Below are 22,518 nucleotides of genomic sequence, written 5' to 3'. Positions count from 1 at the left end.
TCATCGTGGGGGTGTTCACAATCCCTGACAAGGGCACCCGGGAAGATCCCTTAGGTAGGCCAAAGTCCCAATAATCCGTTTTTTTTTAATTTTGTCTTTAGCTAAAATCGCCCACGAGTGCGACATCCCCTTATTCAAGGTCAAGGCGTGGCGTAAATCGGGCACGCCCCTCCCCGAAGTCCTAGCCAATTACCGCAGCGTCAACGCCGACTTGAACGTCCTCCCCTACTGCTCGCAATTCATCCCAATGGAAGTTATAAACTATCCCCGCCTCAAAACGATATGCTACCACCCGTCGCTCCTCCCACGCCACCGCGGCGCCAGTTCCATCAACTGGACGCTCATTTCCGGCGATAAAAAGGCGGGGTTTAGCATTTTCTGGCGGACGATGGCTGGACACCGGACCAATCCTGTTACAGGAGGAGTGTGACGTTTACGAGGACGACACCGTTGATTCGCTCTATAACCGGTTTTTGTACCCGGCCGGAGTGACCGCCCTTGCTAGGGCCGTTGACCTTGTAGCTGACGGGACCGCCCCCAGGGAACCCCAGAGTGAGAAAGGCGCCACCTATGACCCCATGTTAAACAAACCGGAACTTTGCCAAATCGATTGGGGGAAAACCGGGCCGGAGTTGCACGATTTTATCCGAGGGATGGATTCGGTCCCGGGGGCGTCATGTCGGGTCAAAGTCAATGATAAGTACCACGAAGTTGCACTTTTTGGGTCAAGTGTCTGGAAAGGGGGGAAGCCCCAAGGACTGGACGTTGAGATTGAAGGTGGTCCCAATGGTACCATACACGAGGATGGGTTAATTTTGACGGGTTCTGATGGTACCATGGTCAATGTCAAGCGGGTCAAAATTGAGGGACGGGTCAAGCTTGCCTCAAACTTGCTCCAAACCGGTCAACAAGTCACAATTGAGTTGACGGAGGATGAGAAAAGTCAAATTGAGTCAATGAGGGGCATTTGGAAGTCAATCCTCAATACGGAAATTGAGATGAGACCGATTTTTTCGCCTCAGGGGCCGGGTCAATGGACGTCGTCCGATTGGTTGAGGAAATTAAGGATTTACTCAAACTTGAGGATTATCAAAATGAGGATGTTTTCCTCAATCCGGTTTTCACCGAATTTTCGTTGAACGCCGTTTTGAAAAAAAGGGGCGGGGAAACCCCCAAAGAAATCAACTATAAGGGCGTTGAAATCGAAGCTAATGGACTCAAAATCAAAGTTCCGTGCCAACTTTTCATCAATGGGGAGTTTGTTGATGCGGAAAATGGAAAAACCCTACCAACTGTCAACCCAACCACCGAAGAAACCATCTGTCAGGTAATGCAATTATTTCTTAAAACCATTGTCAATGGCAGAATTAAATACCACCCTAAAACCCTTACTTTCGGAACACCTGCATAGTTTTTGACTTGACCTGACCTGACCTGACCATGAATTTATTGTAGCAAATTTGATTAAAAAAAAAACATTGGAAATTAGTAAGTTTTAAGAAGTTTTTAGTAGTTTCAATTTATACAGAGTGATTCAAAACACTTTGACAATTGAAATAACCAATCAAAAATGGTTCTAGGTCCAATGTGGCTCAGCCAAGGACGTGGACAGGGCCGTCCAAGCGGCCAAAAAGGCCTTTTACGAGGGAGAATGGAGCAAAATCAGCGCACGTGACCGCGGCCAACTCCTTTTCAAGTAAATTTCACTACCAATTTAGCCATTTTACCCCAAACTCTAATTTAGGTTGGCAGACCTGATGCACCAACACCGCGAAGAGTTGGCCACGATCGAGTCAATCGACTCGGGGGCGGTTTACACCCTAGCCCTGAAGACGCACGTCGGGATGAGCATCGAAACGTGGCGATACTTCGCCGGATGGGCGGACAAAATCCACGGATCGACCATCCCAGTTTCGCACGCCCGCCCCAATAAAAACCTCTCCTTTACGAAGAGAGAACCGATTGGGTGAGTGAAACCACGCCCCTTTAAACGCACCAATCACACCACGATTTATAGAGTCTGCGGCCTGATCACGCCCTGGAACTACCCACTTATGATGCTATCGTGGAAAATGGCAGCGTGCCTTGCGGCCGGTAATACAGTTATCATCAAACCGGCACAAGTGTGCCCTCTAACCGCACTTAAATTCGCCGAATTGGCAGTCAAGGCGGGGATTCCCCCGGGTGTGATCAACGTCGTGCCGGGCACGGGGTCAATGACCGGCCAAGCAATCGCGACGCATCCCGAAGTACGCAAGTTGGGTTTTACGGGAAGTACCGGAATCGGGCAAGTCATTATGAAGTCGTGCGCGGAATCAAACTTGAAGAAAGTGTCGCTTGAGCTGGGGGGGAAGTCCCCACTGGTTATTTTCGCCGACTGCGATCTGGACAAGGCCGTCCGATTGGTGGGTAAACCCCCCAAATTAAAATATGTCATCGCCAACTGGTTTTATAGGGAATGCAAAGTGTTTTTTTCAACAAGGGCGAGAATTGCATAGCTGCCGGGCGACTTTTCGTGGAGGAAAGCATCCACGACGAGTTTATTCGACGCGTGGTCACCGAGACCAAAAAAATAACAATTGGGGATCCCCTGAATAAATCAACAGCGCACGGCCCACAAAACCACCAAGCACACTTGACCAAACTACTCGATTATATTAAAATGGGGGTCAAAGAGGGGGCGAAATTGGAATATGGAGGGGAGCGGTTAAACCGAAAGGGTTACTTCCTCCAACCGACCATTTTCAGCCACGTGGAGGACCACATGTACATCGCCAAGGAGGAATCGTTTGGGCCCATCATGGTTATAAGTAAATTTAGCAATGGGTGAGTCAATCTGTGGGTTTCCCCGGTTTAGGGATATTTAACTTTGTTTCTAGGGACATTGACGGTGTTTTAAAACGTGCAAACGCGACTGAATATGGGCTCGCCTCCGGGGTTTTTACCCGAGATTTGTCCAAAGCGCTCAAATTTGCGGAAAAAGTCGAAGCCGGGACTGTTTTTGTCAACACTTATAATAAAACGGACGTCGCGGCGCCGTTTGGGGGGTTCAAGCAGTCGGGATTTGGCAAAGATTTAGGTATTTTCCTGTTGTGTTGGCAGTACTTCGAATTTTGATCATGTTTTTTTCAGGACAAGACGCTCTGAACGAATATTTGAAAACGAAATGCGTCACAATTGAGTATTAAGTAGGTTTGAGGCCGTATTTATTGTAATTTTAATTTAATTAATAAACGCTTGTATAGATTACGAGACTTTTAACTAAACCCTGATAACCCCAAATGCATAAAATCGTGAAATACGGGCCTGGAACAGCAGGCCTCTTGAGAGGTTATTTTTACGAAAGCAACGAAAATTTGGACTTACCGCTTTGTCGGGGAACTTTTTCACTAAAAAACTAATCACTATTAGGATTGAAACAAACAAAAACTACAAGAAACTGCCCCCTAACAGTTGTCAAAAATTTAGTTACTTCCGCGTTATTTGGTTGGTGGTGTTTGGAATTTTGACGATACTTTTTCGGGAAAAGACTCCACAAACGACTATTTGCACGAGAAATGGCTAAAGAATGTGTTTATTATAAGTTGCAATTAATTAATTGTACTTCGTACAGGTTACATTTGCCGCCTTGCAAGGTTATGTTTTACTAAACGAAAATTCGAACTTACCGCTTCTTCAGCAAAACGCCACCACGAAACTGACCACAATTGTGTTAAAACTAAAGATTAAAACGATAAAAAGAGCACAGTTTCACACTTTCTCGTAAAAAATACAATAAACAAGCCAGACAAACTCAGAACAATTCGTTACGAAAAAACCGAAATGACTAGTAACTTTACTTCTGTTCGGTTGGCAGTCTCGAATATTTCAAACACGTAAAACATATACTGAGCGTTGAAAAACTAGCGCATTTGTTAAATTCTGCCTTACAGACAAAGGTGTCGTATTATCAAAATATTACGAACCGTCTTAATACAAGGTGTTTAAAAATAATTTTACGCTTACAAAATGCAACAATTAAAGTTTCAATTAATTATTTAAACGTAATAAAAATGGAACACAATTTTATATTTAGATATTTTTATTACTAGACACTTGTAGTATACAGAGTGCTGACAAAAACTGGCACTTATGCGTCACGCAATTGCTTCACGTAATCTGGAAAACAATTATTTATTGAACCCAAATTGCGAAAAGTTACCTTCAATGACACTCATTTGGTCGCCATTTCGTTCTTTTGTCTCTTTCACAGCCGCCTCAAAATTCGCCAAATCGCCTTGCAGAAAGTAGGCTTTGGCCATAAGCAAGCGCGCTTTGAGCGAATTTTCATTGAGTCTTAAAGCCGTTTCACAATCACCGATGGCTTTATCGTAATGTTTTAAATTGATGTAAGTTAAAGCCCGGTTTGTGTAAAGTACACAGCTGTCTCTGATTTGCTCAATCGCCTATTAAGTCAAGTTAACGGAGGACTATAACAAGCCAACTTACTTTGGTGTATAAACTTAGAGCTTTCGCGTACTCGCCTCGTCTGAACGCTAGCGTGGCTTGTTTTTTAAAAGTTTCCATTTTCTCACGTCTTATCAATTTTTGTTTGTATCTGCGATCGGCGTCTTTCGACACCTCGTCCATAAAAGCCTCTAAACCAAGCTTTAGAATTTGAAAAATAGGCGGGTCGTAAAGTACCTTGCGACATTGTTGCCGGATTTTCCTCACGCAAGAGCGCTTTCCGGTTAATTAGCGTCCGGTTAGTTCGAATTTTGAGCTCATTTTCGTCGATTTTCACGTATTTGGTGTCGTCCTCCTCACCTAGGTATTGTCTAGCTTCCAAATCGCCGATTTTTTGCAAAGTCTCGTCACTTGAGGCCAGTTTTTCCACAATGCTGTTAACCTGATTCACTTTATACAAAAAATTGGAAAATTCTTCGTCAAATTGCTCCATTTCAAACGACTGACGTTTGATATATTATTGACCAAACAGACCGTGTTACCGCGGCAATTAATTTAAAAAATGAATAAAGTAGTGTATAGTTGGTTGCCGACACACCAATTAAAAAAATGCAATTTTAAATCAAGATTCGGCTTGTTTTAAACCTTGAGCACACTTGACCGGCTTTGAACCGCATGATCAACTTTCTCAACGTATTTTTCGGCAAAATTTTTCAAAAATTGATCAAAGAGGGGAGAGTAGATAAGGGAACCCCCTTTGTTCCCAAACCAGTCATTGTCAAAATGAAGCAGACTTTCCTCGAAGCCGGTGACGAGATTCTTTACGACGTGATCAAAGACTTCGATCGTAATGAAAAATCGTTCAATGAGGACGTTACAGTTGTGACAAAATGGCTCCAAGAGCAGCCCCACCTACCGGAAGTTTTGGGTAACTATAGACCGTGAACCAGCAGCCTTAACTCGCCCAAAATTTTCAGATAAACGGGTCATTCAGAATTTCCTTTTGCTAAGTAAATGTAGCGTCGAAAAAACGAAGCAAAAAATCGACATGTATTTCACCCTACGCTCAAAACTGGAAGATGTGTTCGGCGAAAGTAACCCGAAACTACCCCACTTGAAGGAAATTCGTGAAGTTATGAATTTTGTCGTTTACCCGAAAACTTTCAAAAACAACCGCCTTTTTATTTTCAAAATGCGGCAAGAGAATTTGGGGGAAAAACTCGAACCGATGAACGTGCTGCGCCACCTGTTGTCCATTCACGAAATACGCATGAAGGAAGATGTGACTTTTGGCGAGTATTTTATCGTGGATTGTAGCCACGTCCCAGTGTCTTACATTTTAAAATTAACGCCGACTTTTGTCTTCAAAGCCGTGGCCATAATTTACGAAGTGAGTCATTATTTTTGGACTAACAAAGTAGTCATAATTTTTTCAGAAATTGTACTCAGCGCGTCTGAAAGGACTCTACCTTGTTAATTTTCCCAAATTCGGGGAGGCGGCCCTGACTTTGGCCCAAAAAATCATGAAACCGAAGCTGTTCGAGAGGGTACGTTCAAATTTTGAAAAAAGTGTTATAAAAAAAAGGGTGTGTTCAAATTTTGAAAAAATAAGTAGCTGTTTTTTATTGCAAATAACTAACTTATTACCATGACAACTCATGAAAAATTTAGTGTCAAGAACACCAAATTATATTAAATAGAAAAAAAAATTTTTTTTGTTTTTTTTTGGCCAGATCAAAGTGTGCCCCGACTTGGACTCCCTCAAAGACGTGTTTCCGGAAGACGTACTTCCGGCCGAGTTTGGAGGAACCGGATATACGCTCCAACAACTGCGAGGTAGCAAATTGTAGAAAAAATTTCGTACGTAACTATTTTTCCAGATATGTTGGAGAGTAAATTAGGTGAATACCAATGTTGGTACGACCACTTGGACACGCTCCGAGTAGACGAGAAATTGCGTCCCGAAAGTTTAAAAAATGACGACATTTTGGGATTTCATGGCAACTTTAAAAAACTCGATGTAGACTAAAAATATTGCATAATAAAGTCAGTCGTTAATAATTACTGTGGTTTGTTATTTCCTCATTGCTCTCACCTTGTCCTTCTCAAGGTTAGGACAATTTGTTTAGTGACACCATTTTTGGCGCCCAAATTTAAATTTTGTCCAAATTAAGTGGAAAAACTTGTAATTACGATTTGATAGTGGTAATAAATATGGAAAATTTTCTTTTATGAATACGAGGTTTTACCATTTCACTTTGGATAACATTGTGTAATAAAACCAGAACGGTGAAGGACTTGGTAATTATTACTTCACTCACAGTCACTTTCTAGCCATCATGTTTGCCACAAGTGCCGACGCTTTGAAAACAATCCTAAAACTCTACGACCAAAATGAAGAAAGTCTTCGACTTGACATAACAAAGTTGAAGAATTGGATGAAAAGTCAAGGCCACCTCCCCGAAATTTTGGGTAAGTGCCACCAACCCCCGCAAATTAAAAACCCGACTTTGTCACCAGACGACAAAAGAATTGAGAATTTCCTAATCCTCAATAAATTCAGTATCGAGCGGACGAAACAAAGTATCGATATGTATTACACAGTCCGTACTTTAATTCCGGAGTTGTACGAACACGTCAATCCGCAAAAGCCGAACATGGCCGAAGCAAGGCAAATCGCCTATTGGCTGGCGCTCCCGAAAATGACCGACGAGATGCACCGAGTGATGGTTTTCAAAATGCGCAACAAACAAATGATTGACAAGATGGAGCCGCGAAATGTTATCGGACTTGTCATTAATTTGGAAGAATTGCGATTAAATGAAGACATAATGTTTGGTGACGTCACCATTTTTGACAACGAGGGCATCAATTTCGGCTACTTCAAAAAACTGACACCCAGTATCATTGCCAAAGTTTTGACAGTTTACGAAGTAAGTTAGGTACAAAGTTTTTATAATGCTATATATAATATTATATATTATATATAAATATATATATAACGTATATTCCAGAAAGTGTTCTCAATCCCTATGAAGGCCATCTACATTGTTAACAGCCCGCCGTTCGTTAGCACAATTCTGGCAATCTTGAAAAACTTAATGAAACCAAAATTGTTCGAACGCATTCACGTGTGCGAAGATACGAGTATTTTGACAGAAAAAATCCCCAAACGCATTCTCCCGCGCGATTACGGAGGCGAGGAAAAGTCCCTAGAGGAGTTACAAGGTGGCCAACATAAAAGCCCACTGGTAATTTTCTAACTACGTTTTTTAGGGTTATTGGACCTGAAGTTGGCACAGTATCAAGACAGGTTTGACAAACTGGATCAACTTCACGTCGATGAGTCACAAAGGCCTGAGAAGTTGAAAAACGACGAAATTTTGGGATTTCATGGCAATTTTAAGAAATTGAGTGTCGATTAATTTTTTATTAAAATATGTACAGTACAATATATACAGTTCAAATATACTCCGAGATAAAGACTTTTTTCAAATCAGGTACACTTCCCACGTAGTTCCTTTCGCCCCATTTCCGCTGGTTCGGGTAATTGAAGTAGAAAACGTCTTCGATAAAAACAGTGCTAGCGTTCGAATTCGGCAAATACTCGACTGACTTGACTTTGTTCCTAATGTTATGAGTACAATCGGACAATTTCGAATTCGAACGCAACAACTTCTTATTCCGTTTCTTGTTCCTATCCTCCAGAGTCATATACGAACTCGACCTTTGTATCTTAGGCCTTGCCACCTTATTCTCGAAAACAACCCTCTCCTTATTATTTTGGAAAAACTCAAAGTCGCAGTTGGCCTCGGTGGTGATCGAGTACGAACTTTGCGAACTCAAAGTATCAAAGTTGCGATTTTCGGGCAAATACTCCTCGTCAGAGCTCGAATACTCCACCCGATCTGGGGTGGCTTTGAATTTCAGTTCGCGAGTGACGTCATTCAGACTATCCTCGCTCTTACACAGCCGCATTTTATTCAAACGGACCAAATTACGCGAATTTTTTATCTGCTCCTGGTAGAAGTGCGTCTCGGGGATGTACCGGAGACTCTCCTGCGATAAACTAGTGCGTTTGGTTAGGGGATTTTTATTTTGGATTAGGTTCAGTTGTTTGTTGATGTATTGGGGGCTCAAATGATGCAAGTTTGAGTGGCTGGGGCACAAATCGGCCTCGCAACTGCGACAGGAATATTCCAAGTTGTGGCGTTGGTAGGCCTGCTCCGGCCGGACGTGACTGAACTCAGTTTTGACACCTGACAAAAACAAGTGTCACGAGATTGGGACTAAATACGGAGGACTATAAGTTAGGAGGCGAAACGAGGCACAAAATCGTACCCAAAAAAATATAGTTCGGCAAAGTTTCAAATTAATTTAAATCCACATAATTCATTAAAAAAAAAAAAACAAACATGGTGTCGCGAACATTTTTATAAAAAATTTAATTCTCTTAAATTAGTACAAGTTTGAAATTTTGTTAAATATAGTTTACGATAAAATTTTTGCATCATGTTTATGTCTTACTATTGAGAATTTAATGCCCTGTCTGTATTTTTTTGTTTGCTATGAGTTAACAATTATACAAATATGACCATTTTTTCTGAAAACTTAAGACTATAATGGAACAGCGCTCTCTGGCGGAATTAACGGAAACGTTTCATTTGTACGTCATTTCACATCCTAATCTTTAGATCTCCGTAAAAAAATATTTGCACACCTCTTTGGTCCTTATGACGTCTGTAATTATGGATGACCGGAAGTCGGCCATCTATACTTGTGTAGAGAGAGCCATTGGTTATGGGAAATCGATGCTCGATTGTTTGCATGACCCTCTGATTCTGGGCCACTTCCAGTGACTGAGGTGGGCTACTAAACGGTCGAAACTTACCGTCAAGGCCAACTAAATTGGAACGTTAGGCAACCAACAATACACTTATTTAAATAAATACCGTGTGGTAATTTGTCGCCCCCACGATTGTTGGAACACTTGTAGACGTTTGAAACCCATTTACAAAATCGGGAATCAACGATTCCTAACCCCGTGGGTATTAAGACGTCCTGGACCAGGCCTAGCCATAATGCCACACCTGCGACGTCCCACGGGTCCACTAATCCGGGATAAATACACAGTATCTGCAATCAAATGTTATCAAAATCACCACATGAAAAAAAATTAAAAAAAAAATGTTTTATTTGGGGTTTTCCACACCTGCCTCCTGTGAGGATTGAACTCACGACCCCTGGTTTACAAGACCAGTGCTCTGCCACTGAGCTAAAGAGGCTACGTCAAGGCAAGCGCAAACGCTTCAATATAATATTACACATCGTCAAATCGTTTTATCAGCTCTTATCAGTGTTTAAAAACAAATACCTTGTCCATTGTTTTGTTTTCGTTTAAACACGTGTGAAAATAACACCAATTTTGCGCAATAACAATTACTAATTTACTGTAAATTGGGATTAATTATTAGCAATGACGACTCGGGGAAATTACAAAACGTGTTAATTTTTACGTAAATTTGAATTCTAAACACGTCTCATCGCATAATTTGGTCGTATTTAGGATTTTTTTTTCAAAATTCCTGTCACGTGACAGTTGTGACACCGCTCTAATGGCGGCTTTTTCAAATTATTTAGCCCAAATAATTGTGTAACGAGCGTAAATAATTAACAATGACGATATTTGTACATTTCTTAACAGTACAGTGACCGTCATGATCCACCATGACACTTCTTGTAGATTACAATCTGAAAAAATTGCGAAAATTATTACCAACCGTGACCGTCAAATGTTTCTAATTGGTGCGGATGTGCTTAAAATTTTCAAGGTTTCGGCCAATTAACGCATTTTCCTAATAAAATCTCGGTCAATAATCCGAATTCGTGACAATTCAGGGTCACCACCTCCACATTAACATCGCTCGATTTCTATTTCTCAAGGGTGGCACCACTGATATCTTTTAACCGGGGGAAAGTGTGAGAGATCACTAGGAATGTTGTAATTTTGAAATTATCACCTTGCCATTCAAGGGTGGCATTACTATTATCAGTTTGAGAAATAACTAGAAATGTCAAAATAATTTACAATTCCGTGTAAATTTCAAAACCAAAACATCCCATAAATGTAGATAATTAATTATTTTTTTAGTTTCCAGTGTGCAAAAAATCGAACAAATCTGTATCTGGGGACTTGACATTTTTGAGGGTGGCTCCACTGTTATCTTTTACCTCGCGTGAATGACAGCTGGAAAGTCTGAGAAATCGCTAGAAATGTCAAAACTTCGTGATCTTTCACGTTTTCTTGCAAAAACAAAAGAATTATCGGTATTAAAGTACCGTTCGATTGGCGAAAGTAACAAATAGGTATGTCAAGAACGTATCCGTTTAAGGTGTGAAACAGTGTTGCCAACACACACGTGATCATGTTTAGGGTGAAAAAACAATCGAATGACCGACCGGAACTGTCCGATACAGTAGATGGGTTTTTATTTACGGTGTGATGGAATGTTGGCAACCGACAACAGATTGAATTTTTTCATATGTCAAGGTTTGATGGTTTTAGATTGAGAATATAATTTTATTGTTACGACAATTACGTAAATTTATTAGAAGAGAGAGAATATCTAGAGCGTGGCGTTGCGAAGCCATCTTGATATTTAATCAATCATCGATGGATGGAAAGATTTACACGACTTGAACGGTTATTATTACGGAACAAAGGAAGTATTTTTTCCAAAATTGGGCAAGAGTTGGTTACGCCACTAGAATAAGTGACAGCAGCCGACTACCACCAATTATCGATTTTATGGAAAGTATCTTCCGTGTGGCGTTTAATAACTTTTCCTCTCTTGTGCGCACAATTTCACATTCTCTCCTAATTGTCGGATGATTTGAAAAATTGCGCTCGAAAGTACACGTAAAAAAACATTGAAAATCGACCCACAAATCCGATTACAACCAACCAATCAATTATTCAACTTCCTGTGCTTTACCACATCTTAAACTTCTGACCTATTGCCTCGAGACGGACGCGAGTGACCCGAATTGGGGCACCTCGAGACCTTGAGCCGTGTCCTAGTGAAATCATTAGCGATTTTTTGCGATAAAATCGGGGCGAAATTTTCTTTTTTCCCATAGTTGTATGAGGAAAACTAAAATGGCGGAAGTCCGGACATTGTTGTTACCTTTCGCTCGGTTTTACGAGCGCAAATATTCAACTTTCCAGGTGACAAGTCAAAGGTTAATAACTTTAAAGAAATCTAGGATGCTGTGGAAATATCTAATTAATTGAATCGAGTAGGCGTATCCAGTTATAAACAACGATTTAGACACTTCCAGCCCGAGAAACATCGTATCAATCGTATCCGTTTTGTTTCCGAAAAAAACACGCGGATCTAGATGGCTGTGGACGTAATACGCCAACTGGAACGTCAAACAAAAAAGTACGCAAACCGCATTTTCATGAATCATCCTGTACATACAAATACAAATATAAAATAAAACAAACTTTACATAAAACAAACAAATAAAGAATAAAGTGTTCAAGAAAAAAACATAAATGGAATAAATTCCACCATATAGCTTCCGGGTATCAAGTCAAAGGTTAATAATATGCAATGGAATCAAGTAGGCGTGTTCGGTTATACCATCATTCTCAATATTTTTAACTCTCTAAACATGTTATACACGTTTTTGCACATTCAATTGTTTTCAAATAATTTCACACAGCGGAATCTTGATGGCCATGAATTTCTATTGAGAACGAAAAATGAACACGTTGAAAAACACGATTAAAAAGCAATGAAAATGTGATAAAAATAGCATAATAAGTTTGTACTAGCTGTAGTAGCTAATTTATAAAACACCCGGTATATTTGTAAATAATTTTAGGAAAGGCAGAGAGATCATACCTAAGTTTTAGAGAAAAAAAAATTACTTTTCTAACATTTAAGGGTAAATAATGGACTTTACCTACTCGCTGGGACACCCTGTATACTAAATCGGGTGAATAATTTTTATTAAATCAAATCATATCTCTGTTATTTGTTGCTCGAAGTTAACGTAGTTTGCGATGATTGAAAGCTATTTAGACGCAGTACGGATGTGTCATACAATTTTTACATAACACAGTACGTTCAATAAAAAAATGGAAATAAGATCGAATCAGAGGTTAACAACATTGTGTGGAATCAAGTAGGCGGTATCGGTCATTGTCGATATTTTTAACACGTTTTACAGGTTTGACAATTAAAAACTTTGATTTTTGTTTGGTTTTTATAATCACTCGGTATAATAAAAAAAATTGAAAAAACTGGCGAAATAAATTGGTCTAGCTGTGGACTTGAAACAAAATACCCACAAAAAAAACATTTTTTTATGTAAAATAACAAAAAAACTATATACCGGGTGGGTCAACAAATAAAGAAACCCCTGTATCAGCGTTATTTGTTGTCCAAATTGGACGCGACCTGCACCGTTCGCAAGATATTTAAACGTGCCATAAATCAGAGGTCAAACTTTTACATATACAGGGCGTTTCAGTTGAAAAAACACTGGAGGTTAATGGTATTCAGGGGAAATCAAGTAGGCGTGTGCAGTTATTCCATCAATTTCGATATTTTTATCCCTAAACATATCATATCCGTTTTCACACGCTCGATTATTCTCGCGTCAATTCTCACTGTCCTACTTAAACAATTACATTCATTTACTCGTTGCAATTACGAACTTTCAAATAACATGGCGGCGGCGTGTTAACATATCGCCAACTTAATAACGCAAAAAAATGAAAGTGCATGTTTTTTTGTACTTACAATGAGAGGTAGATGATAGAAGAGATAACAGACGATTAGAACCGGATGTATAGTTTCTAATCCAGTTCTGTGTTCATCGTTTTTGACAGGCTGTTGCGTAATGCACGGCCTTCTGCTGTTGGTGCTACTGACAGTTGTCGAAATATTCGACACGTCGCTATTCCAAGCGACTTGATTCTGCCCATCATATAAGTGGTGATCACCTCTTTGGATAGTATAAGTATCGTAGTAATTCTTTTGTTCATTGCCGAGGCTCAAGTCACTCAGATCCGAATTGGACTTTTTCAAATAGTCAAAGCCGTGTTTTTTGATTTTGAAATGATTGAAACAGGTGGCCATGAACGCGATCACTGACACACTGGCCAAAAACACATTCAAAACAATAATAAACACGTTGTATTTCAAATCGAGCTCAAACGGCATAAACAGGCACGGATTCGATGCCCAAGCTCTAAAAAATGGCGGCTCGGGTTGCGCCAAAATGGCGGCGACGCCGACGCATGCGCACAGCGTCGTGAGGCAGAACAGGTGGTAGATGACGTGCGTGGCGGTGAGGAACTGCCTCAGATGTTGCTGTTTGCGGTGGAGTTTGACGGAGAAGAGGCCAATGACGGCGAGCGTTGTCAAAGAACTGGCCTGGAACGTGTGAATTGAGTTGAAAATCCACACGAGGGCGCTGCAGTAGTCGTGGTTGATGGCGTCCTGGCTCAGGGCCACGAAGAGGGTGTAGGTGAGGACGGTGAGGTTGCGCAGGATGGAGAGGATGAGGAGGGTGACTATGGGGATGTCGTAAGGGCCCCAAGACTTGCGGTTGCGCTGGAAGATGGCCGAGGTCCAGACCAGGAGGATGGTGACGATGGGCAGCGCCACGACGGCGGCGAACTGCGCCTTGGTTTCGTACAACATGGCGGCGACGCCTGCAAAGTTTCGCCCAAGTCAGACATTTTGTTCGGGGGAAAACCCGAATTGAGAATCATCCTGTATATAGCACCAAAATAATTATTTTGCAATTTCAATCCCGTGCTTTCATTTCTTTACTATATGTTATGATAATTTTAGCTTAAATCTGACAGTTTATTTGGGGAAAAACCAAGAGGAACTTTTTTAAGAATAATCCTGTACATAACGAAAAAAATTATATGTATTATTTTGAATTTTTTTGGTGAAATTAATTTAAAAACGGGACTATTTTGATGTAAACTCATGTAAAATGATCCGGCGAATGACTGGCGTGGAGAAAATCGCCAAATTCCCAATGGGTTTTTAGTTATGATTTTTTTATTTGCCCACGACGGCGGCGAACTGCCTTGGTTTCGTACAACATGGCGGCGACGCCTGCAAAGTTTCGCCCAAGTCAGACATTTTGTTCGGGGGACAACCCGAATTGAGAATCATCCTGTATATAGCACCAAAATAATTATTTTGCAATTTCAAGCCCGTGCTTTCATTTCTTTACTATATGTTATGATAATTTTAGCTTAAATCTGACAGTTTATTTGGGGAAAAACCAAGAGGAACTTTTTTAAGAATAATCCTGTACATAACGAAAAAAATTATATCTATTATTTTGAATTTTTTTGGTGAAATTAATTTAAAAACGGGACTATTTTGATGTAAACTCATGTAAAATGATCCGGGGAATGACTGGCGTTGAGAAAATCGCAAATTCCCAATGGGTTTTTAGTTATGATTTTTTATTTGCCCTTTTGCCCACGACGGCGGCGAACTGCGCCTTGGTTTCGTACAACATGGCGGCGACGCCTGCAAAGTTTCGCCCAAGTCAGACATTTTGTGCGGGGGAAAACCCGAATTGAGAATCATCCTGTATATAGCACCAAAATAATTATTTTGCAATTTCAAGCCCGTGCTTTCATTTCTTTACTATATGTAATGAAGCCTGATAATTTTCGCTTAAACCTGACAGTTTATTTGGGAGAAAAACCAAGAGGAACTTTTTTAAGAATAATTCTGTACATAACGAAAAAAATTATATGTATTATTTTGAATTTTTTTGGTGAAATTAATTCAAACACGGGACTATTTTGATGTAAACTCATGTAAAATGATCCGGGGAATCGACTGGCGTTGAGAAAATCGCCAAATTCCCAATGGGTTTTTAGTTATGATTTTTTTATTTCCCCTTTTTTTACATTTTTGTTCGCAATAATGAGAGTCTTCCGAGGATAATAAACTTCATGAGGTTACCTCTAACAGTTCCGGAGTTATTGCTCGATGATGTGCCGAAAATCGACCAAAAATTGAAAAATTAAAGTTCAAAAAATTGAAGCAATTGACTTTTTTGCACTTTCAACAACTCAAGAGGGTTCTAATGACTTAAGAATATAAAACACTGCTACAGGTAGTTTTATGTGAAGTATAATAAGTATAATAAATAGTGATTATACCGGGTGAGCCAATAAAAATCAAGGGTAGCCTTCTAAAACCTATAAAATTCACTTATTTTTCGGCGTTTTTCATAAATGTGTTGTTGAAATTTTGTTCCGCTCCTCATTAAATTATTACTGTATTAAGTCATTTTTAATTAACTTGGCGCAATTCCTTCTTACATAAGCCGGCATTTCAGTTAATAAACGCAAGAACGACGTTTCCCTCGAAAAACTACAAAACGTCACGTGATCTAAATTGAATTATAATTTAATTTAAGTAGGCGTCGGAATAAATTTTGTTATGAGCATCAAGCCATCTGGGTAAGGCTGCAAGAATTTCAAGGTTGACTTGTGACGTTCCGCAAAACAATTGACCGGCAGGATTCATACATCAGTACACAATTATTTTATTTGTTTCAAATCGTAGGCGGCGAATTTTGATAAAATTAACGAGAAGAAAGTCACTTTCGGGTTTTTTGCCCGATTTTATGGCTTAATTGGATGTGTGATAAGAAAAAAGCGGAAATGTTACGAATCAAGATGTGACATTTCTTCATTTGTTATGTCACAATTAGTGAAAGTTGGCTGAGCTGGGGATAAACAGATCGTATTTTTGTCTAATATGACATTTTAATTATGTGCCAACTTGATGATTTTTCCCGTATTTGCATAAATACCTGCATAAAGTGTGCAAATATTTAGAAAAATTCTATTACAAGGCTGCCAATAAAAACACTAATTTATTCCAAATAGCTTTTCCATAAATTTTCTTTTGCCTGCTTATTCAGCGAGCAGAGAAATCCTTTATTACGAAAATATCAAAGTGCATAACGGTTGCACTTACACAAACAAATAGAGCAAACCTAACAGTGATACCAACCCGACAATAACTGCATTTTTACCCTCCCATACCCTATCACAAAAGCCAACGACCTCATCGGATTTTTCACCCGTGATGTTGGTCACCAAATTTGTCACTTGTGTGGGTTGGCAATGACAGTATGTGGTTGCCAACTTAATTCTCGATGAAAGTCGGTGAAAGATTTGATTTTTTTCAAGATCTGGAATTTTTGAGCGGTCGAGAGGTCGACCAACATTTCCCATTTTTTATAGTTAGAAAGTTTGATAACAAAGTGCTGCCCTGAGGGACACGCTTTAATTGAGAATATATTAATAATTAATCTATTAATTATAAAATGCCTTAATTGCAGTATCCTGTCATTTATTTCGAAATTTCAACAAACAAAAAGATCAAATCAAAAAGAACGTTCACTAATTTAAGTTTGTTTCAAAAATGTGGCTATGAAGTCATTTTACAACCCACCCGGTATATTATTATTTACAGTAAATAACATACAAATGAAAAAATCTTATATACCGGGTGTGCCATACAAATATGGATCGTCACGTATCTCCGGTATTTTTTATCTGATTTACATGCGGTTTAAACAGTCTGAGAGCATTTTAAACCTGGAATAATAACATCGCAAATTTATTAATGTTATACAAAACGATTCAAAATAAAACCGCCCGATTTGCTTATCTAACATAGAAAGTTATAACAATTGCGTCAAAAACGCGCTATTGTTATTAAATAATAACTAGGTGCCGATATATTTTTTAATAGTATCGATTTTGTAAGCCAAAGCTCGTTAAGTCAATTATTAAATTGCCCACTTATTACTTAATCCGACCTCAACCGATCATCCAATTAAGCAGGCTGCGAATTACAGCGTGCCTATTTTTTCATCCGAAAATTACCTCACGCAATATTACTCCAAATCCATCAAGTAGGTATCCTTGGCGCGAAAAAAATCGGTTTTGAAAAATTCCACGGCACTCTAAAATCCACTCACTTCCCGTTCACATTTTTTTTTCTTTTGTCGTGAAACATCGCCAGCCGCGATCAAAACCGCTCTGAAACAGTCGACGATCGGTTTCGAGGACGTCGAGCGAATGGTAAATGTGGGGCAAAAATTGAAAACAACGCGGGGGGAAAATGCTACAAACGTGCAATTTGTATTTCGTAAAATGATTTCTTCGGTTTTTGGAAAAAATCAAGTCGACATTTGCGCACGTTCGATTGTTTTAATAGCTTGTTTGGTACCGATTTGGAAAACAATTGAATGGGTGTGCTCGCTTGCAGTGGGGGAAACAAGACCAAAACAAAATAACGTGATATTTATTTTCATGTCAGAGAATTGAAAAAAAAATCTAACAAAAAATTATAAGAATTGGCAACGTATAGCGAGTGACCTTGGCCCATTTTGGACATTTAAACCAATCAAAAAATTGTGTCACGACTCGACATCTATCCAACCAACAATACATTCACAAGTGTATTTCCCCTAAGATAATATACCGCCACGTAGGGAACACACAATACACGCTGGTTGTTTTTACATTTAGTTTTTGTGCAAATTGCATCTGAAACCATCACAATAGTTGATTTAAGTGCTACTAAACTTAATAACTTCAAAATTGTATTTAATTTTAAATTAAAAAAATATTTTGTATAGGCAACCAACAATACGCCAAATTGGTAAAGATAGCACCAAAAAATTACAGTCGACCAGACAATTGCTGCGCGCACCATTTCCCCACAATTTTCGTTATCTACAGCCAAGTTCACACCCGAAAAATTATCAAAATAATCGTAAATCATTATAAAAACATCAATAAGCTGTAACGCTGACTTACATATCACATTTGTAGAACTTCTCCTGACCATTCTAATGTGTTTCCATTACAAATAAAAACTTAACTGCATTTAATTTCTGCATTTTTTATTGTCATATTCAAGCAATGCAAACTGATTTTTTTCACCCCCTTTACATCCTGCAATTTTCTTTATTTCTGCAAGAGATTAAGTCCTTCGATAACGCCTTCAACAAAGCAAGTCTAAAACAGTTCATCACCAGAAACATTCACTGGCACAATCCGTCAAATTTAGAAACATTCATACGCAGAATTATTCAAATCAAAATAGAATAGTATTGATCTAGAAAAATTAATTTTGACAAATGTATTTGTCCATAAACGTCTAAAATTATAAAAATTTCGCATGCAGTTAATAGAAAAATAAAAAAGCAAGTTTTTATTTAAACAGGAACTGGCAATGTGAAATTTTGGTACAAAAATTAGTAGAATCGCCACAAATTGTGTTAGTTGTCTCCTGAAAATCCGGTTTTAAAAGTAGGGTTATGTTATCATCTGAAACTAAAAATTTTCACATTTATGGATTTTCTGTCCGTTTCTGCTCGTTTAGAGCGTTATTAATTATTATTGAATATATTTACGGACAAAAAATCTACCTTGAGTCAACGACATAAACTTTTATTACTGAAATAAAAAACATTTGTAAATATACACAAGTAAAGAATTAATATGTATCGTAGTTTCCGTTTCCATATTGTTCGTATATCCTTTCCCACCCCCTGAAACTTTCGTTCTTTGGATAATTCTTTACTTGTAAATTTTCGTCGATATCTAGATACGGAAAATCGTTGTCTGGTAATACTTTCGGCCAAATAACATTTTGGAAAAGTTCAGTTTTCTCAGGTGTTGGATTTCTAAAAAATATCACAAAATTAAACACCGCTCAATTACCTGTCCCTTAATTACAAAGTTTTTGCAAAATTAGTCCAAAGTTTGAGCAAGCGATGTTGTGTTGTAAAATCATTTTGACTAAAAGCTGACAAATCATTATTAGTTGCTTCGGTTCGAATTCGCCAAAGATATGAAAGTTCCTCATTATGACCTACACGTTCAGCCCCTAAAATTCACCATTAAAATGCTAAAATGACAGTAATAAAAAATTACCTTCAACTGTTACAGAAATATTGCCTACTTGACCATCATATGAGAATTGGTAAAAGTAGACATCGGAATATTTAGACTGTAATAAAGCAAATTTAATTACCGCTCTTGTAAACGACGTATCGCTCATGTACTAAAAAATAAGAAATGGTCCAGTTTTTGATTTTTCCAACTTTTACTTTACTCTTATTCCAGCTGCTGCAACATTTTGTAACAAATCTTCACCACTGTACAACTTGCGTATAAGTTTGCCTGCCTCCACTTTGGCATTTTCGTCAACACTGTTCATATTATTTGGAACAAGAGCTTTCAAATCGTCGTCATATAGTTTCATCAGACGTTTCAAAAAATTGATATCTACGTTTAAACCTAAGTTTGGGAATTAATTCAGCGTTTTTTAAAATACCTGTGTTTCGACTCAAACTTTCTTCAGAATTTATGCCCACAATAACTGGAACTTTAGCACCGCCTCCTCTGTCTAAAATTTTGAACATTTTTTCAGTTAAGAACGCATTTTCATGATCTGGTTCGATAACAGGTGCAAAATAGTAGCCTTGAAATAACTGAGCGCTGTTGTAACTTTCCTGCAATTTACTCAATTTTGTTAATAAATAATTATGTAGGTTTTTTACCTCAGACGCTATTTTATCAGCCGCTGCGTCAATTTCCGTAGATGAAGCACGAAGCATAACACCGTAAATTTCTCCAGAAGTCGCTTCTTCAGTTACACTAGCATTAATATAAGAGGCGATTTTTTGCGCAAAGTGTTTGGCATTTCTCTGATAACCGAACGAATTTAGCACCGAACTACTTTCCATAATAGCAGCTCGGTACAACCCTTGAATGATTTTTGTAAAAAATTAAGCTGGATTTAGAAAAAATCACCTCTTGATTTTTCGCTAACTAGATGATAACCAACTGAGGCAGCGCCAGCACTTTGCCCAAAAATCGTAACTTGTGACGAATTTCCCCCAAATAAGTGAATATTTTTCCTGACCCATTGTAGGGCCAGCAGTTGGTCTTTAAGACCATTGTTGCCAGGGATAACTTTGTCTTGTGTTGACAAAAAACCAAAAACCCCAAGTCGGTAGTTTAAAGTTACTAAAACCACTTCATGGTTTACGAGAAATTGGGGTCCGTATGACGAATATTTCGAGTCTCCGATGGCAAATGCCCCACCGTGGAAAAAAACCATGACTGGCAACGAAGTACTGCTGGTACTAGACGGCAACTAGATGATTGTTTTAACAATTTAAATAATTCAAATATTTGAACTCACTTTTGGAGTATAAACATTTAAGTAAAGACAGTCTTCGTTTTCCTGTGTCGAATTAATACCAATTTGGTAACAAATTTTTGTGTTTTTTGTTGTGTCTAAAACCTTATCCCATCCTGAAACTGGTACCGGAGGCTACAAGTTCACGTTAAATTTTTTTCTGATTGTATTTTTTTACCTGAAAACGTAATTTTCCAATTGGCGGAGCTGCGTATGGAATTTCTTGAAAAGCGTAAAATTGTTTAGTACTTTTCGGAACTGTGGCAATGCGTCCTTTAATCACTCCTTCGTTTAATCTCAAAAATATGCAACACAGCTAAAATATTTTTTCTTAAACTGCGGTTACAACTTTAATATTTACTTACGCCTTCATTGATTAAAAGTACTCCGATGTAAGACCATAATATTGGTTTCATTGTTGGAACAGTTTGAGTGCGATAGTCCGAACGCCAAAATTTGTACTAGATTCAAACAGGAAACTTGTCATTTATTTCGGGAAATTTGTGCGATCATAGCCATGAAATTACACTAAATTGGTGTCAATAATTATCACGATGTTATCAGTTTTGTTGATATGAGTCTAGTTTCATTAATCCTGTTATCAATTTTTTTATTTATTGTTGTATTTTTCTCCAGTATAATTCCAAACATGTCGTAAACAAACTGCGAAATTTTGTAGCAACGTTTTCTTTGTACACCATTAAATTTTTATTATGCTTACAATAAAAATTTAATGGTGTACAAAGATCGCGACTGATTGATTTTACAAAAACTTGCCAAGACACACATTTTGAGCTAAATTGCCTCAAATAAACCAAAATAAGTCGAAACATGTTGCAAAAATAATTCAAAAAAAAATCCCAAATTAAGTCAAATATTGCATAATTCTTATTTTTCAGCCAGAAATTTTATTCAAACACATAAGTTTTTTTTAATATTTTCGCTAAAACTGGCTGAGAAGGAAAACTGAAAAGACAAAATAAAGGAAAAAAAGAAGATACTTGCTTCTTTTCTTTACAGAGCAGAAAGTAGAGATAATAAAAAGTGGAGAAGGTAAAAAAATAAGTACTTTTTTTCTAAAAATATAGAGAAAACAAAAAACTAAAAACCAAAGGGCAATAGAAGAAGCGCGAATAAAGAAAAACTCTTCATTTGTCTTTAATAGAATAGTTAATAGAATTTAAGTTAATAGAAAATAAATACTAGAGGAAAAGCAAAGAGAAAACTGAAAAATAGAATACGATAGAATATACTTTATTTGTGTTAATATTACTAACAGTATTCTACACATGTCACAAAAGTAACTTAATAGGTATTTACAAGGAAAAAAAGAGAGATAAGAGAACTTTTTATCTCTTTGTTTCTCAGAGTAGAGAGAAATAAAACAGAAAAAAATTTTTTTCTTAACAAACTAGACAGAATAGAGGGAAGAAAGAAGAAAGAAGATTGAAGATAGAAAGGAAAAAAAAGCTTGGAAAAAAACAAAATTTTTTTCTTTCCTTCTTAGAGGGATAAAAAATAGATAATAATAAGGTATAGGGGAGGAAGAAACTTCTCTTTTTTCTTAACAGGTTAGAGAGTAAAAAATAGAGAATATAACCTCTTTCTCTTTTTTTAGAATATAGGGTAAAAAGAAGAAAAAAAATAAAAAAACAGAACTTTTTTCTTTCCTTGGTGGTTATTATTATTTTCTTCTCAGAGAGATAAAAAAATTGAGAATTTGAAAGTTGGAAACTTCTTTTTTTATATAAATGAAAGAAGAAAGCAGAAATAA

General features: G+C 38.0%; 5 protein-coding genes and 1 non-coding gene across 6 annotated transcripts; 2 read left to right on the top strand and 4 right to left on the bottom strand.

Annotated features, from left to right (window-relative positions):
- Window positions 1-2: 2 nt before the first annotated feature.
- Window positions 3-3,247, top strand: LOC658435 (uncharacterized protein; the record flags this gene model as incomplete). Its single annotated transcript, XM_064358195.1, is given in 10 exon segments — window positions 3-54; window positions 102-387; window positions 389-996; window positions 999-1,327; window positions 1,581-1,696; window positions 1,745-1,966; window positions 2,018-2,405; window positions 2,456-2,826; window positions 2,880-3,079; window positions 3,133-3,247. Coding segments are annotated over 10 exon segments (2,628 nt in total), but the record flags the coding sequence as incomplete, so codon positions are not given.
- Window positions 3,248-4,063: 816 nt separating this feature from the next.
- LOC658507 (tetratricopeptide repeat protein 12) lies at window positions 4,064-5,000 on the bottom strand. The gene is made up of 4 exons (XM_008196522.3): window positions 4,684-5,000; window positions 4,489-4,637; window positions 4,202-4,445; window positions 4,064-4,158 (listed from the first exon to the last, which is right to left on the bottom strand). The coding sequence occupies exons 1-4, from the start codon at window positions 4,937-4,939 to the stop codon at window positions 4,130-4,132; spliced, it is 678 nt and encodes a 225-aa protein (XP_008194744.2). The 5' UTR covers window positions 4,940-5,000; the 3' UTR covers window positions 4,064-4,129.
- A 214-nt stretch (window positions 5,001-5,214) lies between these two features.
- LOC658588 (uncharacterized) lies at window positions 5,215-7,917 on the top strand. The gene is made up of 9 exons (XM_064358193.1): window positions 5,215-5,374; window positions 5,424-5,836; window positions 5,883-5,993; window positions 6,180-6,282; window positions 6,327-6,473; window positions 6,727-6,918; window positions 6,967-7,379; window positions 7,461-7,674; window positions 7,723-7,917. The coding sequence occupies exons 1-9, from the start codon at window positions 5,230-5,232 to the stop codon at window positions 7,869-7,871; spliced, it is 1,887 nt and encodes a 628-aa protein (XP_064214263.1). The 5' UTR covers window positions 5,215-5,229; the 3' UTR covers window positions 7,872-7,917.
- On the bottom strand, window positions 7,862-17,775 carry LOC100141756 (uncharacterized). Its single transcript, XM_001808924.4, has 5 exons — window positions 17,411-17,775; window positions 13,263-14,179; window positions 9,399-9,582; window positions 9,167-9,349; window positions 7,862-8,705 (listed from the first exon to the last, which is right to left on the bottom strand). Exons 2-5 carry the CDS (start codon window positions 14,166-14,168, stop codon window positions 7,909-7,911), a joined length of 2,070 nt encoding a protein of 689 aa, XP_001808976.2. The 5' UTR covers window positions 14,169-14,179; window positions 17,411-17,775; the 3' UTR covers window positions 7,862-7,908.
- Window positions 9,660-9,731, bottom strand: TRNAT-UGU (transfer RNA threonine (anticodon UGU)). The gene has a single exon. It is a non-coding gene; the product is annotated as a tRNA-Thr (tRNA).
- A 1,194-nt stretch (window positions 17,776-18,969) lies between the features above and the next one.
- Window positions 18,970-21,293, bottom strand: LOC658803 (juvenile hormone esterase-like). Its single transcript, XM_965160.5, has 10 exons — window positions 21,110-21,293; window positions 20,923-21,060; window positions 20,748-20,879; window positions 20,354-20,699; window positions 20,101-20,306; window positions 19,875-20,052; window positions 19,653-19,825; window positions 19,472-19,601; window positions 19,274-19,424; window positions 18,970-19,221 (listed from the first exon to the last, which is right to left on the bottom strand). Exons 1-10 carry the CDS (start codon window positions 21,158-21,160, stop codon window positions 19,032-19,034), a joined length of 1,695 nt encoding a protein of 564 aa, XP_970253.2. The 5' UTR covers window positions 21,161-21,293; the 3' UTR covers window positions 18,970-19,031.
- Window positions 21,294-22,518: the final 1,225 nt, after the last annotated feature.

This window comes from Tribolium castaneum, chromosome 8, assembly GCF_031307605.1.
Source record: "Tribolium castaneum strain GA2 chromosome 8, icTriCast1.1, whole genome shotgun sequence".
In the NCBI taxonomy this organism is placed as follows: domain Eukaryota; kingdom Metazoa; phylum Arthropoda; class Insecta; order Coleoptera; family Tenebrionidae; genus Tribolium; species Tribolium castaneum.
This window is presented reverse-complemented; position numbering and strand designations above follow the sequence as displayed.